Consider the following 17,829-nt stretch of genomic DNA (forward strand, 5'->3'; position numbering starts at 1 on the left):
AAGCAGTGGTATCAACGCAGAGTACTCAGAAGCTGATGCCACCGCCAAAATACGCACCTGTTAAAAAACGCAAGAGCAGGCGGCCGCAAGACTTCGGCTCGTCGCAGGAGCGGCAGCAGGCCACCAGTCAGCCGACCACCCCGTTACTACAGGGCAAGGTCAGCCGACCGAACCGGGCTATCCAGCGTCGACCAACGTCCACGACATCCGTCAGCTCCATCAGCGCGTCCAACAACGTCCAGCAAAACGACTCTGACTCGGATACGGCGTGTGGCTTCGACTCCGCCTGGCGAGGATCCGCGCAACTGTAATTCGTCGTCATCGTGATTATTCGTATGCACAAGGCTGAGAAAAAAGCTTCAAGAAGTTTTTAAAAAGAACTAGCAATACCTTTTGGCAATTTTTTTTGCGTTGCAACTTCTAAAACGAGGATCTATGCGAACGATATTAACGGTTTTTATAAATACGATGATAAATATTTTTTGATTTTTCTTCAATTTGGACCATTCTCTCTTCTGATTATTGTTTTGTCATATTTAATTATTATTATATGATATAATATACTTCTAATATAGAGATATTGTGCGGATCTATTATAGATATAGTTTATTTATCAAAATTTCATCAGTAATATTTATTTAATTCATGTCTTTTTCAATAAGTTTATTAAGTTATGTGCATTTTTATATTTAAGTGGATGATTTGCAATGATAATTCTTGCGTAGTGTTAAGCGTAGTATTGGTATTCTTCCTTATTTTTAAACTGACTTATATATAAGAATCTGATTTAAAATATATTTTATATACATATAAATATATCTTATGTATTTATATCTATGTATAAAATATATTTTTTATAATTATATATTGCATATGTATATTCGCGCATGCGCAAACCTTAACTTAAAAAAGAAGGAAATACTTGATATATTTGAATACGCTTATCTATTGTAAAATATAAATCGGGAAAATAAATTTAAAATTAATGGAGCAAATTTTTTGTACTTTATCTTGAGATATGCAGTTTCTTAGCCTACGTTTTTTCAGCTTCACATTTTTATATCATAATATACAATATATTGTTTAGCATCTTCTAAACCAAATTTTTACAACAATGTCTTATTTACTATATGATAATTAATACAAATTAATTTATTATATCAAGAAAAAAATTTTTCAATGTATATTTATCAATAAGAAGTGTTAATAATTATATCGCAATTAAGCATACAAGAATAAATTATTATCTGACTAGAATGACTTTTATTTATATCTTATTTTTGTAATATGTAATATGTATAAAAGCAGTAAAAAATATTATATATATGAACATATTTTATATATATTTATATATACGGATTTTTTCTCCCTAGATGTTTATAAATTGTACAGCGATTAATTGTGAAAATGAGAAATGAGTTGTAAAAACAATTAATTTTTAGATAGTAATTTTCATTATACTGTAAATGAGAAAAGAAAATAGAATAGTTTTTAAAATTATAATTTTTAAAGTTTTTATTTGTATTACTTTTCTTGTCTATCATATTCCCGATATTTCCGAATTTTAATTTATATAAGTATCGACAGGAGGCCAAAAGTTGATCTCTGCAGGGAGAGTTTTTTAGCGGGTGTGAATCCCGCATATACCCCCTCGGACCAGCCGGTATTTCATCAAACAATAAAATAAAATTATTAGGAAATAAAAATAGTATCGGAAAGTCTTAGAAAGTACATTAATCTCTATTGGATATGGCAATATGTAAAATAAAGATATTCTCGTTATGTACATATATATACATTGAGCACTAACGAATAGGAATTATTTTCAAATACTAAAAATAATATGATTTTATATGCATTTGTGGGTAAAAATGTATTGATCGCTTGTGCTATTATACTACATTTTGTACACACACACACACACAGTTATTTTTATTGTTATGCAATATAATATACACTAGTATTTTATTACGTATATATATCGGATATCGAACGTAATCAAATGCAACGTGATTTTTCTAGTTCAAATCAGCTGTTTTGTGACGTTGTCAATTCCTGCAGCATCAATAACTTATATTTATATATGTGTGTGTATATATATATATATATATATATACATACATTATATTTAAAAATATTATTGAAATATTCTTTTGCCTATAAATGACCTTTGAAACTTATAATAATAAATCAATACAGTAACACACAAAACACAATAAAACTGATTTTTGAAAATATAACTATATCTAAAAAATTAGCGCTATATATTCCAGCTGTTCTGTCTTATTTCTTTTTTCCTTTTTTTTTTTATTTGAGCTGCCTGCTATCTTCTATGCAATGACATCTTTACATGATTCTAAAAAATTGCATTTCAACTCGAAAGGTAAGTAATCGTACTCTTCGGATAATGTTTTTAGCATATACCTTGAACACTAGATGGACTCGAATCTCGAATCTTATGGCATGATTTGGAAATGTGTAAATGTATTCTGTTTGTATTTTTTCAAGCCACGATGCGCGGTGAATGATAATTTGATTTCGTAGAAGGACGGGTTACAAAATTTCACGCTTATGAAAAAATGTATGACATATATCATCCTAGTGTGAGTAATTGTATTTAATTTAAATAACTAAAAAAAAATATATGCAATCCAAGTTTTTGTAAGAATGTTAAATATTCTTAGTTTCTCATGCTTACAGTATTATCACTTGTGCAAATTTGGTTGTAACGATCCTGTGAAAACAAGTACTGCCTTTTATGTCTACATTGAACTATGTGAAGGTATTGTATACAATTTGACAATACAGAGAGAGAGAGAGAGTGTGTATATAATTAAGTTATAAATTTACCTACAATTTATTGCTATCATGCTTTACAGTGAAACGATTCTGGGATGTCAAATATAAGTATAAGGAGGAACTTGAACTGTTCTATCTCGAGGTGAAGAAAAGTGAACATTCTTCGCTAGAAATCTATATACCTTGGCCAACGAAATACAGCATCTCTATTGATAAAATTGAGAAGATGCAACAGGCATTGCAAAATGAACGGTAATTTCAGGATTTTGATGTTTATGTATATCTTTAAAATTTTCCTATAATAATTTCTATCCATATACTTATATAAATAACAAATTTAATCCAACAGATTGACATTTGTATTCAAATCTGAGGATAGCAGCAGTGTTTTGTATACAATAAGCGCAGGTCTTATAAAGCCAGCAGCGCCAGAAGCAACTAAACAACTGAAAGAAAGAGAAGAGAAGAAATATAATTTGGAGACAGAAATCCGAAGAAACACGTCAAATTTATATGAATTAGCAAAAACTATACTTATTGCTCATGAAACTAAAGATCAAAATTCTAATTCTGGTCCAAGCGCTGCTGTAGAATCATCGAATACAGATTCCAGTTTGGAGATATGATACTTTTTCTATATATAATATTGAACTATCATGTAATATATATTTGCTTCTTATATTACTTTGTTTATTTTTTTTTGATATTGTCATATTTATAGCTTATGAATCTATTAAAATTTTTAAGGCTATTCTCTTTTTACCTAAGAAATATACAAAAGTGATGTATAGAAGGAACTAGTTAACATATTTTTTGTAAAAAGATAAATAACAAAATGTGATGATGAAAGGGTGTAGATGAAAAGTATAAAGTTGTATATTTTTAATATTTATTTTTAAAAGTAATTTTCACATATGCGCGCGTATAATGCAGATTTTAGGAATACTTCTAAAGATTGCATATAATTGTTTAATAAAGTGATAGGTAATAAGCTGCCACTGCAAATATGTATGCATTGAATAAATTAATTCTTAAAAAATCTTCATCTAGCCATAGTACTCTTATGTATTAATTAGTGGACACTACAAAATACGAGGCACATAATTTTTTCTTTGCTTATTGTAAAACTAATTATAATTACAACAAACAGAATTTATAACTAAACTTATGTTTAGTAATGCTATGAAATATTATGTATATATAAAAAATGTGTAACGAAATAATATAACTTAATAAAAATCCTTATCAATTAAAAGTAAATTTATCTACAAAAACAAAGACTATACGATATTTGTTTATATGTACATATTCTGTGTCTTTAAATCACCGCGTTTTCGACAACATATCCCAAAGTCGTTAAAGAATTTAATTTCTGCAAAGCTGCATGTAATATCAATGAAAAGTAATTAATACACATGATGATGTTTTCTTATAATGTGATTATAATTACGATGTAAAATCCAAGTCGAGAAAATGATATTTCACTTTGACAAAAATATTTTCATCTGAAATTGTTTATAAGATTTTCATATAGTTTGGCGCAGTTGAGAGCTATGGAAAAAAAAAAAAAAAAAAAAAAAAAAAAAAAAAAAAAAAAAAAAAAAAAAAAGCTATTAAACGCTCCAAGATATAAAAGTAATGTGTATATGTATTGATCTTACATATTTTTGCAAAATTTAAGCAATCTTAATATAAACGTAAAATTTAGATTTGTTTCAATTGCTTTACAAATTAAGCTAATCATTTCTCACATGTGACGAATTTTTAATAATTATAATCATGCTCCACACTTTTCTCTATCTGTTTTATTGTTGAATGTGTAAATTTGAGTGAATTTCTTATTTCAGAAAGTCACATAATATATATGCGAAAAGATTAGATTTTAAAACTTACATACAAAAATAATGTATAAAAAACATGCACATTAAAGATTCTGCGTGAATTACTCACATCTTCTGAGTTGCCACTTATACAATGTGTTCAAAATCGATCGTCAATATTTCTATAGATCTAAACCCATCATTCTCCTGTGTATAAGAATTATATATAAAATAGATACCAAAAAGTGGTTATCAATCCACATAACTGCAGTAAGGCAACTAGATCTCAAGAGGTACTCGAATCTATCACTAGTGATACAGTTAATCTTCGTATTATGTAAAATGCTTGATATTAAAAAGTTTTACAAATAATTCTAAAGATTATTTATGTATGCATTGTTGATTTAAATGAGAGATATTGCAGATAAAACTTGGTCGATTTCATCGATATAACGAGCTTTCCACAAGCGATATTTGTAATTAATAAAATAAAAGAATAAAGAAGAATAAAATAATAGAATAAAGAGAGAGATTATAATTAATAGCTTTTAATAAGAAACATTCTGTGATTGTATAATAAAAGTTAAAAATAAAGTGTATTCTTTAAATAAAATTAAATAAGTTACATCATTTTATATACGATTTGTATAAAATCTACCAAGTTTTATTTAAAATATTCCTTCTCTTATTTATATTTATAAGGTTCATAATTCAATCTTCAATTTTTCTCGTATAATTATAAGATAAAAATATATGACAAATCAAAAAGTTTATATACAATTATCTCATTAACATCCAACAAATTTTCTAGTTATATTGCGTCTTATTAAAAATCGTCCAATTATCATGTAGGTAATGCCTACATGGTATGCTTCAATCATTTCTTAAAAGGTGTCTATGAGACACTTTTTAAAAAATGAATAAAACATACTATAAATTCAATTTAGATTGTATAATATTTGTGTGCATATGAAAGTTCTAGAAACGATTAAATTTCCTATAAAGGATTAATTATTAAATATTAAAATTATTGTATGTAAATCATAGAAGTTTTACAATTATTAGAAGAAAAGTTAATTTACAAGCTTCTTTCACAAATATAAGATCTAATAACTACTTCAACATAGTTTTTATCAAATCATCTACAAAATCAGAACCAAATCTTAAAAGACGTTCAAATATATGCTGATATCAGAATATGAACTTGTCTTACAATAGTATCTTTTGTGTGGCAAAGTTATTTAAAATATTGATAGTATAATACTATACCATAATATTCGAACTATTAAATATAGAAACATCATCCCTTATTATCTTCTCCGCAAAATATTTGGTTATATATTTATATATACATAATATATATTTAGCACATATTAGTAAAATTATCTTATCTCTTAAACTAGAATATGAATGTACATAACTAAAATAACGAAATATAGTAAATATATAATTGGATATATGTTAAACAAACTTAAAAGATTCTGATATATGATATAAACGTGCTGCTTCACACAATGTCATAGAGCTCATATTGTCTAAAGTCACCATAATCTTGCACAAGATTAACTATATGTAAATGAATATCCAATTATTATAATGAACAGTATGATAAGAATGATAAGAACGAATAGAATGATAAGTTTAATTAAAAAGCGCATGAATATTACCTGCATTATGATCATTATTGTTGCATATATATATATAGCGCCATTTCGATTTCAATTATTTATCACATGAGCATGAGCAAGTTTAGCTACATTTTGATTTATTTTATGTTTTCTCTATGAATGTGTTAATTATTGTTTCTATTATGATTATCCTTTTTTTCCTAAATCCTACAGGGATATATAAAATCTTCGAGTATATATATAATCGCGAGTATGTTACTGTACATAATAATAGTATATATAGATAACAAAAAATGTTGAAAATAATACATCTTCGCGTAAAAGTATAATGGTACATATTTAATGCTAGTGACAGGACAGTGTTTAGAGAAATCACTTCTGTGCATATATAGTTTAAAATTATTTCCATTTTTATGTGAAAAAATTTCTTTGTCAAAAGATTGCTAGATTTTATTACTTTTTTCTTTGCTTAACATATTTGATGAGAATTTTTTAATTAATTTTAAAAATATTTAGAGTTTATTTACATATTAGTACTGTCAATATAAATCGCATTATTTTTATACCCAGGTACTAGTTATCCACAGCCGAAAAAATTTTTTATTTTAGTACCTAAAACTTCCACAAAAAAATCTGATTTCTCAAAAAATTTTTATTTATAACAAATTCAAATAAACAAACAGTTGTAAAAAAAAAAGAAAATTTTTTTTAAATAATGCGTTATTTGACTTCTATCGCCATTTAAAATTTTTAAAGTAATACTTATTATACAACAAAAACAAAATAGCACAATTGAATTTATAATAATCCTAGATCCCTCACAGGATCAAAATTGACATATTACGACTTTTTTCGAACAAATCAGTCGGCTATGAAATAAACATGGTTTAAATTTTTGTTAGCCTATCATGTCTGTGTGTAGCGTATATAGTATTTAGTTTTCAATAATCTCATTTTATTTTATAATCATCTCATCTAATATTTTTATACACAGACTGATAAACAGAATCGATTAATCAAAACATTCTAATCTATTAATAGCCTATGTATAGTTTCTCAATATTCGATACTTAGATCAAATTTGACAATGTACCTGGATAATATCCGAAATAACAATATGATATTCATGGATATTGACAGCACTATTGTATCTCATCAACTGTATTATCATAAACAATGATCTATATCTGCATACATATGTTATTTAATATAAAACTGGAGATTGTAAACTCCAAGTATGTACCAAGTACCTATTAAAAGCATTATAATGGAGAAAACCTGAGATTTTATAAAAAATTTCTCTTGTAAATCTGTTTGACTGCGATCGTTAATATAGTATTAAAAAATGAGAAATATGTATACATGATGAGAGATATATGATATATATATATATATATATATATATATAGCTCATATAAACAAACTGCATTAATGCAGTTGTGCACAAAATTTCATTTTGTAGTAGTAAAAGCAACTTTTTCTTCAATTATGACATGCTGATATTTCCGTCCGCTCCGAGATATTAATCCTAATGGCTAACACCAATCAGCCATATAAGTAAAGTCTTTAAACAGGCCTTGTTCTAAGTCACTGAGAGGCCGAGGATCTTTCGGAGGCGTTAGATGTGGCTTCTCTGATGTAAATTCTTCATCAAAATTACTTACATCTTCTACCGAATGCTAATAACAAAGAAACATTTTTCATATGAAAATATTAAAATCTAATCTCTGATCTGATACTAATTACGCAATCAATATTAAAAATTTAATTTATACTAATTTGTACCTTACGTATTCAAATTTTATACAATGATAAAACATGAAAATAAATCGATACTTACGATTACTGGTACAAAAGGTGGTTTCACACGTCTTAGAAGCAGATCATCCCAAGTAATATGTCTGAAAAATGCTTGTTTTTTTACGTCTTCCGCGTCTCTTTCGCTGCTGCCTAATCTTCTGTCTGGATTCTTCCTTAACAACTGTAATAGCAGAATATATGAATAAAAAATATCTATTGAAATGACATAATAAACAATAATTAAAAATGCTTACTCTTCTCATGATTGCTATCGCTTCCAAAGAAAGAAATCGTGGATATCGTACTTCATCGTTTACAATGGAGTCAAACACTTCTTCCTCATCATCACCTGGGAAAGGAGACTGAAAAACATTTTATTTACATATCTCATCTGAATATTGAAAAAAAGACCAAAATATAATATATTTTACAAATAATAAAATTTTACCTCTCCAACGAGCATTTCAAAGATCAAGACTCCAAGTCCCCACCAATCTACGGCTCGCGTATAAGAAGTCTCTGTCAAGACTTCAGGCGCTAAGAATTCAGGAGTACCACAGAAAGTACCTGTCTTATCTCCATATCCCATACCTTCTTTACATAGGCCAAAATCTGCGATTTTAACATAACCTTCCGTATCCAATAGTAGATTATCTAATTTCAAATCTCTGTAAAATCAAAACATAAACAAAACATAAACATTGTTAAATATATTATTGTATTACTACAACATGTTACAATGATAACAAATGATAAATGTACCTATAAATAATGCGATTTTCGTGCAAGTATTGTAGTCCTAGAACAACGCAAGCTGAATAAAACACAGCGCGTGGCTCTCCGAAAACATCGGCATGTATATGCATCATAAGATCACCACCAGCCGCATATTCCATTACAAAGCATACATGTGCCTATAAAAAAAAATCATCTTTTTTATTCTTTTTTTCGTCTTACAAACTACATCAGAAACATTAGAGAAAAAATTATTATCTCGTCAATGATACCTCAGTTTGAAAGCACGCAAATAAATTTACGAGGAAAGGATGGCGCGTTGTGTTCGCTACTTCAAATATTCTCTTTTCAGACAGTAATGACTCCACTTCGTCTCTAGCTATAATATCTCCCTTCTTCAAGGCCTTGATTGCGAAATATTCTCCCGTGTTTCTGTATTGCGATAATATCACTTTGCCGAAATGTCCACGACCGAGTACGGAGAGCAGTCTGAAGTTTTCCAGGGTCATACCATTAATCTGAGAGTGTCTTCTCGACTCATAGGCACTATCTCTATATTGAAGGGGTCTGATTGGCAGTTCATATACAACCTGAAAGATAAAATTTTTTAATTAAAACAATATGTATACAAATGTTGTTATGCATTATAAAGTTAGGCTGGTTAAATATATAATCCCTATACATATCTATACAAAGATAATCATGTTAGTATATTATAAAATTAAGACACTTCATACAGAGATATGTCTTAAGTACAATGGCACAGATTACACGCTGCAATGTTTCAATTATTTAATTCTCTATATGATAATAGTTATCAATTATATCTATAAACATTATATAACATTATTAATATAATATTAAAAATACATGCAAAGGCATATAAATTGAAAGTTTAATAAATATCAGTGTATAAGAATATAATTGTTTGAAAATGAAAAGGAAAATAGTCTATAGAGTAAAATAGAAGCATTGAAAATAAAAAAAATATAGTTGTTTCTTCTCCAGTCATTACATGCAACATACACTACAGCAAGCAAAGCAATGTTGTGTGTACGTGGAGGTATGTACCTCATCCTCAGGAAACTCGACGACAGGTTGGGGCGAGGGTGTGCGTGGAGAGGGTGGTGCAATCAGCACAGGGCGGGGCTCTGTCACCAGGGGCCTCAAATTTGCGCCCTGAGGCCCGCCCTTTTCCTCGTTGTGCAGAAAATCAAACTCCCTTAATGCACTCTGTAACTACATTACTACCTCCTTAGCACTGATACTTGGTTGAAATCACAGTAAACTTTAGATTGCGTACTAGAAGTGTTTCAATTGTACACATGCATTACTACATAGCTAATATAATTTAAATTTTGAAAAAATACGTATTTATATTCTGTAAAATTCCGACTACTATCATCATAGAGAGTTTAGAAGAAAATTGTTGTTTTTTTCAAAATTGGCAGAACGCAAGAAAATAAAGTTGTATTCGTTTTGAAGTAATTGATATAATATAAACTATCAGAAAACAAAAAGCCTGTATATTTAATGAAAAAAATCTGTGTAATAACTAAAAGATGTTCTTTCCAAGCAAGTGCACAAATTATATATATAAACTAATGCTACTATTTTTTATATAATTTAATAAATATATAATATATCTGATAACATGCCGTACTAGGATATATATGTAGTGTAAATACATACATTCATCAGATTACGACTTTAAAAAGTAAATCTATTTTATATATATATTTCACATATTATATATTTATTTTATAAACTGTTTGGGCCCATAACCAAAATTCCCAGCCTTTAGAGATTATCTCTAATACATATTACTACTCATATTCTTATTATAGAGTGATTAAAAAAGTATAAGAAACTATGTCAGATATATGTATAAAGTAAATATAATAAATTATACATATTACTATTAGAATATAATTGAGTTTCATATAATATCATGTTGCAGACTTATAACAATTATATGATAAAAAAATTACGACATTAACAATCTTATATCTTTACGTCAAAAGCAGAGATTGACAAATACATATTATGCAATAAATACCGAATATCATCGTGTATCAATGTATGTGTGACCTTTGAATTTATTTGATCTAAATATACTGACAATTATATGTAAAAAAACATGTGTACAAAGAGACATACCTCTTGATCTAATTTAGGAGGCGGTGTAGGTGCAGGTATAGACGGTTTCTTCACAACAATTGGTGGCGGTGGAGGAGGATGCTCCGGAGGACGTGGGAGAGTTGGACTACTACTGGTTGTTGACATTCCCAAAGGCCGCGCACCGCCCAGTCCACCTTTCTCCGGATCAGGCACTTCGCCGGGAGTCTCGGGCTTATCTTCTATCGAGGTATCAAATACAAGTTGCAACGGTTGCGGTCCTGCAAATGAATCTGTAGATGATATATTTTCACAAGATTTTACAAGATTTGCATGTGAACTGTGACTGATTTTGACTCGTCTTACCTGTCGGCGGACTTTCCGAGCTTCTGGAATTGTGCAATGAAGGCGCCGAACGTTTAAGTAGTCTACCCCAAGTCGCGACGTTTATGTTCATTTGATTTGCTCTTGGAAAATTTTTCACTTGTTGCTTGAAGATCTTTCGTTGACGCTGCAACTTAGGCTTTCGCGATATCATCGGATTCAAGAATTTTATTTCCGCGAACAGAAGGCCTTGCGGTTCCAACTGTAAGGCCATTCCATGTCGAACATCGTCAATGAATTCCTCTAAACGTAAAAACTTGACCGCGCATAGAGATCTCCAATCTCTCCAATAAATGCCTATTTCAAGTTCTCTCGATTTATCTAGTTCGATAGAAAACCTAGAAATAGATATACAATATAAAGATCACTGAACATGATATGATTACATTGTTAGTTATACAATATACACCTTTGGTCCCAAGCTTGTTGGGAACATGGACGCCAGCTAGTCTGTCCTACGGTTTGATTATCCAATTTTATAACTGCCATAATGTCATCTGAAATCAATAATAATCAGTGACGAATTCAAAATAACGCAATTTTTAACATATTCGCAAAATATTGAAATCTTACTGCTTGTTTCATCTTTCACACTATACGACTTGCTCGAACTGAGTCCTTTGACACCCTTAACGAAGCTACGTATATCAGGACTAGCAGCATGTTCTCTCCGCGTACGACCAGGCACTTCTTCCGCCAAGTCTTGACATCCCATAAGTCTTACCTAAACATTTTGCGGCATGTAATATAAGATAAACATATCGATTATTTATTCCATTTTCTCATTCAGCATACCTCTAATTGTCCCGTGACAGCCGCGCATCTCGATACTGAAGCTGGTATGGTGGTTTTACTTTCCAAGGGACCGCGGAACGGTTGTAATGATGTATAAGTAACAGGAACTGGACTAGCCGATTGCACGCTAGCTAATTCTCTTTTTAATTGAGCCGCGGTACCGCTGTCAGGGGGTAGCTCTTGTCTTCTGAGTTCAAGGGATAATCTGAGCAAGTCCAATTTTCTGCTGGATTCAGCGAGGCTTGCCTGAGCCTATAGTGATTTATGATTTATATAATAAAACATACTTTCATACATAAAATATCTTATTAATATAATATTAGTTTAATATTGACAAGGAATATAATTATATATGTAAACAACACAAGTATGATATTCAACATAGTTAATATTTATTAACAGCGCAATCAATATATACATCTTTGTTAATTTGTATAAATGCTCAATTTTCAGCACAGAATGTGTTTAAGTTCTTTCGTAATAATTTAGATAAAAAAGCTATAATATACGGAATATATTTCAAGAGAAATATAAATTAAACACACAAATCACAATATATAAATTTACAGTGCCCTTCAATAACCGTAAACGATGGAACGCAATATACCGCTTACAAATATCTTACAATATAAATAAATAAAGTAGAAAGCTTGTGTAAAGACTAACGAATCGATATATATTTCAAATCTTCAACAGCTATTGCGAAATATCAGATATCACTCTTTTTGCGATTTGAATGCCGGATGACGTTCAAGTTCGCTCAATGAATAGGCCCGTTCTCTCGCTCCTCTTTCCTCGAAGTATCTTCGGCAATGTTCGCATGTACACGTTGGATTTTTCGACGGACCTATATGATGACCGGGCTTTCGAAACGCGCTGACTACCGTTCCAAATCTTGAAGCTTTTATGATATGATCAGTTCTTTCTCCGTATGGCGTAGCAAAGGGAGACGTTACGCGGGAGGGTATGGTCGAAGGGAGCGGAGACGGGCTCTTGGATCCAAAGGGACCGATACAATCGCGTAGAACATTCGAATACGGAACGTAATTGCCGCGTGTCATGTTGAATTCTTCCGTTTGACTCTTGCTCGCGCATCGACGTACAATCGAATCTTTTTTAACGAGTGACTTGTTATCACCGGCTATGAAATTCCATCCGACTTCTCCACTCTCATCGGAATCCTCGGCACTTTCCCCAGACGACCAACCTATCTCGTGTTTCTCCAAGTATTCTCTCATCTTCCTATTTTGTAGGAGATGCTTCCGTTCGATTTGCGGCGATCGCCAAGTCCTTTTTTTCTCATCGCCAGTTTTCGCCAAAATATCCATTCTACGTATTCTATCACGATCCGCAGAATTAGCGTATTCGAAGCTATCACAAGGTGTCAAGCCAGATTTGTTGTTGATTAAGGACTCGATATCTGAAAACGTGTCCTTCGATGACGTCATAGTCGTTGAATCGTACGGAGAGAGAGCCGTACTGGATGACGCCGCAGACCATGGAGCGGAATCTAGGTCTCGTATCCCGCTGTACGAACTAAATCGCGAAGGATAAAGGGAGCTCAGCATTTCGTCGCTGTCGTACCCCTTTGAACTGGCCAACGAGGGCATCCTCATCGGTGCGTTTCGGAAACTTGCGCATCGTCGCTCGGCGCTGCGCTTCAGAAACGCGTTCGCGTCCTGAAATCCCCGCGGTAAGTTATCTGTCGCTTGCGTGTGAGTGACTTTGACGTCCTCGTTCTCAAAGACGGTCATGAGTGTACCGCGCTCATCCTCGCTGGTCGTATCTGTGCTAGCATCGTCGTCGGATCCTGTGCAGTACACGTCGATATGTACCGTCCGTGACTTACGCTTGTCACTGCTGTTCTCTTTTGCAGAGGAGTCTGATTTTTCCGTATCTACGGGAGGAACGGAACTGGTGGTCTCAACCGATGCTGGAGGCGATCGAATTTCCTGCTGGAAGACAAGATAATCATAATATTTCGGATTCCCTTACAATATATGTAATAAACTGTCGTGTACATTCAGGATCCATCAAAGATGACTCACCTCCTTCTTCTTCTGCTCGTTAGATTTGTAGGCACCAGTGCTTAATCTCCTCCCAACTCTGCTACTCTTCACAGTCGACGAAGAACGCGTTGATTCGATGTCGGTGGTTTGCGAAGCCGCGTCTCTACTGATCGCGGTGGCCCGGCTACTCGCGGTCTTTTCCGCAACACGGGTGCAAAAGTGCGTGGTGAAGCTCGACGCACTTCCCTCCGCGCAATCCTCACAGACTTCTGGAACCGCGCTAAATTGTTGGTGGGAAAAGCGTTGGTACAAGGGTCGACGTTGCCAGGAATCGACGGATTCGGCAGAACTCGCGCTTTTCTCAGGATTCGCGGTGGAAAGTACAATCCTACACGTGCTTTTACACCGACGATCATACTGCTGATTATGAGACGAACGTCGAGCGGGTAGACTGGAGTAGGTGCGCGACGAGAACCGTTCGCTATTGTAGCCAGAGTCATTGGCTCGGCCTCTGGACGAATCATCGTTGCCCGATGAGCTTGAGCGCGGTAGAGTGTAGGATTTGTCGTCTGATGATCTCTGGGACGGTCTCTCGGGTGGCGTGGACGTAAATAATATATTCCCCCGTTGAAAGCCAAAGCCGCCAGAGGATGACGGAAACGCATCGGTGGTCGGCGTCGTCGAGTTCGACGGTTCGCTCGTGTTCCAGCGACATATCATGCGGATGCCACCCGCGTCGGCAGTCGTGGTGGTGTCCGGCGGCATTTGCACGGTCTCGGAGGTCTCCGTGTCGCCATGGCGGATCGTGACTTCCGCACGAACGAGCCACGGTGGCACCTGATTCGCACCACCATCATCCGCCGAATTATCCTGACGTCTGTACATCTCGCGCCTCTTCTCTTCCTCAACCTCCGTCGTCGCAGGACATTCATCCACCGCAGGACATTGTCATTTTTCAATCGACTCTGTAGGTCCGACAGGGAAACGTTCGTACAATCCGGCCTTTTCTTCTTCTCGTCCTTCAGGAGACGACGATCCGGTTCTTTCGTCCGTATTTTTCTTCTATTCATGGATTTGTAGTCTCTGTCTCTCTTTTTCTTTACACAAAATTCTGCTGATGATTACGCACGACACTTGTGATCGCTCATCTAATTCTCTTGTCCGATTCCGTGATGTATCAAAGAGAGATCTTATATAATAACGCCTCTTTGAGTCAAGTCATGCTCGTGCTTCACAGCTTCGTCCGTAGTACAATTTTTCCCGGAAGGATGGTAATACTGCGATATTATATATCGCTTCTACTCGATCTATTTTCGGGTTTTCCGTGTATTCGAGAACTATCAGGCGCGGATAGTTTCTTTTCGCTTCGACAACGTCGCAAAATTTTGAAAAAACTCGAAAAAAATTCGATTTATCAAACTAGCTTCTTCGTATTGAATAATTTCGTTGTACGATCCTCTTACGACTTGTCAGTTTATCATTTGCAAATTACACAATAACTTCCGCAATTGTTGCAACCACCGTGATCTTTCTTTGTCTCTCGTAACAAACTGAACGACGACGAGACGTGTATAATTAGCACAAAATAAATTTGGAACGCAACGTACAGTCATACTAAGAATATATCTGGAATAAGTACTTTTCTTATATATGACGACGGCCACCGACGCAATAATGATGCACAATCATCGAGTCAGTCATGTGCCACGTTACGAAAATCGATGCGCCGACCTCCTCGAAAATCTCGCTGGTACCATCCTGTCTCGGTAAATGTCTGCAGTCAAAGATGAATTCAAATATCTCGTATGTGCATGTGAAATTATTTTTCACGCTTATAATCTCTGAGATGGCAATTTATCTCTCTGAATAATTTACATACGCTATACACATGCATGTCAAAAATATCCAGGATTAAACAAGATTCGGATGACTTGTGACTCGGTCAGAGACGTCCGATTTGGTATATAAGCCTCCTGACAGTTCAAACCGATTTTGAAACAGACGTCAGTCGTCAGTCTTCTTGGAGCGCGGCGTTCAAGAAGAGAGCGGCAAGAGGGGACGACATTTGTGGACATTTGTGCGACATTTGCTTCAGTCTTTCAGTCTTCGGATTCAAATTGTATAATTAACTGTCGCGATTATCCAAACGCATGGTCGATATCTTCCTGAACGGATATCCATTCGACGGAAATGTACACATTCTACGATCACCTTCTTCGCGATCAATCGGTGCACACATGTCGTCGGTTTATCGCAAGGTGCTTACTGGATACTGGATGATGATGCCAGTCCTCGTCGAGAGACGATAACTAAGCGCGACCCGAAAAGGCGTCATGAGATGTACAGCGGGGTGGCGTGGATAGGGCTATTTTGAGAAAGCGCGTATAGAGTCGCCACCGACCCTCCACGGGGTCCACGTCGACACGTTCTACGCTGCCGGCAATCCGACTGTCGACAAGAAGTCGTTTTTGTACCGGCGCATCCGAGAAACGCTCTCTCATCGCCGAGACCTCGAACGAAATCAGTCTCCAAAGATAATTCAATTATTATAGAATGATTATTTCGTTAAAAATTTTTTTTTTCTATTCGATTATAAGTTTGATAATTTTGTAGAGATCACACTGTATACATATTTTTTTCTATAAAATTATCAAATATTATCATATATAAAAAATATATGATTCTTCTTCTCTCTTTTATTATATATACATAAAATAAAAGACGAAAAAAAAATAATTTTTTTAATACTAATTTGATAATTTATAACAATTATTATATATATGTATGTATACATTTATAAATATCCCATTATCTTATTCGCTAAATCAAAAATTATTCTTGCCTTCTCTTTTATTAAGATTCTTATATGTTTTGATTTAACGAATAAAACGACGTGAAATATTTTCACAAGATGAATGTTTTTTTAAAGAGTGACAGGATATCACACACACACACACACACACACAGACACACACACACACACACACACACATATATATATATATGATATGATATCCTGTCACTCTTTAAAGAAACATTCGTCTTGTGTTAGAAAGAGCAATTGTCCGCGCATTATAAGATATTTTCACCGAGAGAAGTGAAGTCAGACAGTTTCCACATTATTATCGTTTCGAAACAGCTGTGTCAGAGAAGTGTGACGTAAATGGCTTCCTTTAACGCTACACATACGCGCGCGCGCACATATTACAAAAGCCTTTCGCGAATTGCACGTCGCGAACAGATCCCCGCGCTCGTTCCGCTTCTATCTTTGACGAACAGCGAATTGGGAGGAAAATAAATCACCTACCTCGGTTAAGGCCTTCTTATCAGCGACTCTAGCACTTTGTAAAAGACGTATCACGTTCTTGGCACCTTCTACGACAGCTGCCTCTATTCGCAATCGATGCCGCAGCTCCTCCACCCTCTCTTCCAACGCGAGTTCCAAGCTGGGCTCGTACCTATCTATAAGCAGATTATTACATTCATTATTTATGTTATATTCGTCAGAATTGCACTCGCAACTACTCGTACAATGTTCTTTCGTGTATCAACAACGCGTGCAATAATCTTCTTATATAACGCGTATCTACCCACATACTTCATATCGTGGAAAAAGTGAGCCATTATGCGCGTAACGAATATATCCTTCTACGAACAAAGCGCTTCCTTCCAAGAAATGCCGTTTACCATGAATGACGAATGTATTACATTGTAAACTGAATACGTAGCATATAAATTCCT

The 17,829-nt window shown here is 33.7% G+C and overlaps 3 protein-coding genes across 10 annotated transcripts in view; 1 reads left to right on the forward strand and 2 right to left on the reverse strand.

Moving 5' to 3' along the window:
* Positions 1-2,334: 2,334 nt before the first annotated feature.
* On the forward strand, positions 2,335-4,037 carry LOC138942680 (tRNA-splicing endonuclease subunit Sen15). Its single transcript, XM_070313087.1, has 5 exons — positions 2,335-2,383; positions 2,509-2,603; positions 2,701-2,782; positions 2,880-3,051; positions 3,149-4,037. Exons 2-5 carry the CDS (start codon positions 2,580-2,582, stop codon positions 3,423-3,425), a joined length of 555 nt encoding a protein of 184 aa, XP_070169188.1. The 5' UTR covers positions 2,335-2,383; positions 2,509-2,579; the 3' UTR covers positions 3,426-4,037.
* Positions 3,697-17,829, reverse strand: part of Pkn (serine/threonine-protein kinase N) — a 29,547-nt gene continuing 15,414 nt past the window's right edge. For 4 of the 7 annotated variants that reach the window (XM_070313074.1, XM_070313069.1, XM_070313071.1 and 1 more), the window contains exons 6-18: positions 17,396-17,550; positions 12,080-12,331; positions 11,858-12,008; positions 11,694-11,781; positions 11,267-11,622; positions 10,943-11,193; positions 9,854-10,021; positions 9,055-9,372; positions 8,810-8,961; positions 8,496-8,715; positions 8,302-8,409; positions 8,088-8,228; positions 3,697-7,926 (exon numbers count right to left, since the gene is read on the reverse strand). In XM_070313074.1, coding sequence (XP_070169175.1) covers positions 7,783-7,926; positions 8,088-8,228; positions 8,302-8,409; positions 8,496-8,715; positions 8,810-8,961; positions 9,055-9,372; positions 9,854-10,021; positions 10,943-11,193; positions 11,267-11,622; positions 11,694-11,781; positions 11,858-12,008; positions 12,080-12,331; positions 17,396-17,550 — 2,504 coding nt within the window. In that variant the 3' untranslated portion in view covers positions 3,697-7,782. The remainder of the gene's footprint in view (positions 7,927-8,087; positions 8,229-8,301; positions 8,410-8,495; positions 8,716-8,809; positions 8,962-9,054; positions 9,373-9,853; positions 10,022-10,942; positions 11,194-11,266; positions 11,623-11,693; positions 11,782-11,857; positions 12,009-12,079; positions 12,332-17,395; positions 17,551-17,829) is intronic. The other 3 variants (XM_070313070.1, XM_070313072.1, XM_070313075.1) reach the window with 2 other exon arrangements.
* On the reverse strand, positions 12,487-16,177 carry LOC138942676 (uncharacterized). Of its 2 annotated transcripts, none has more exons than XM_070313078.1 (2): positions 14,128-16,177; positions 12,487-14,031 (listed from the first exon to the last, which is right to left on the reverse strand). In XM_070313078.1, the coding sequence occupies exons 1-2, from the start codon at positions 14,971-14,973 to the stop codon at positions 12,796-12,798; spliced, it is 2,082 nt and encodes a 693-aa protein (XP_070169179.1). In that variant the 5' UTR covers positions 14,974-16,177; the 3' UTR covers positions 12,487-12,795. The 2 variants fall into 2 exon arrangements, with proteins under 2 accessions (XP_070169179.1, XP_070169177.1); XM_070313076.1 differs by having other exon boundaries at positions 12,487-14,034.

Source organism: Polyergus mexicanus, unplaced genomic scaffold (genome assembly GCF_030449975.1).
Source record: "Polyergus mexicanus isolate NDT 795.1 unplaced genomic scaffold, iyPolMexi1.0 SCAF_23, whole genome shotgun sequence".
Taxonomy (NCBI): Eukaryota; Metazoa; Arthropoda; class Insecta; order Hymenoptera; family Formicidae; genus Polyergus; species Polyergus mexicanus.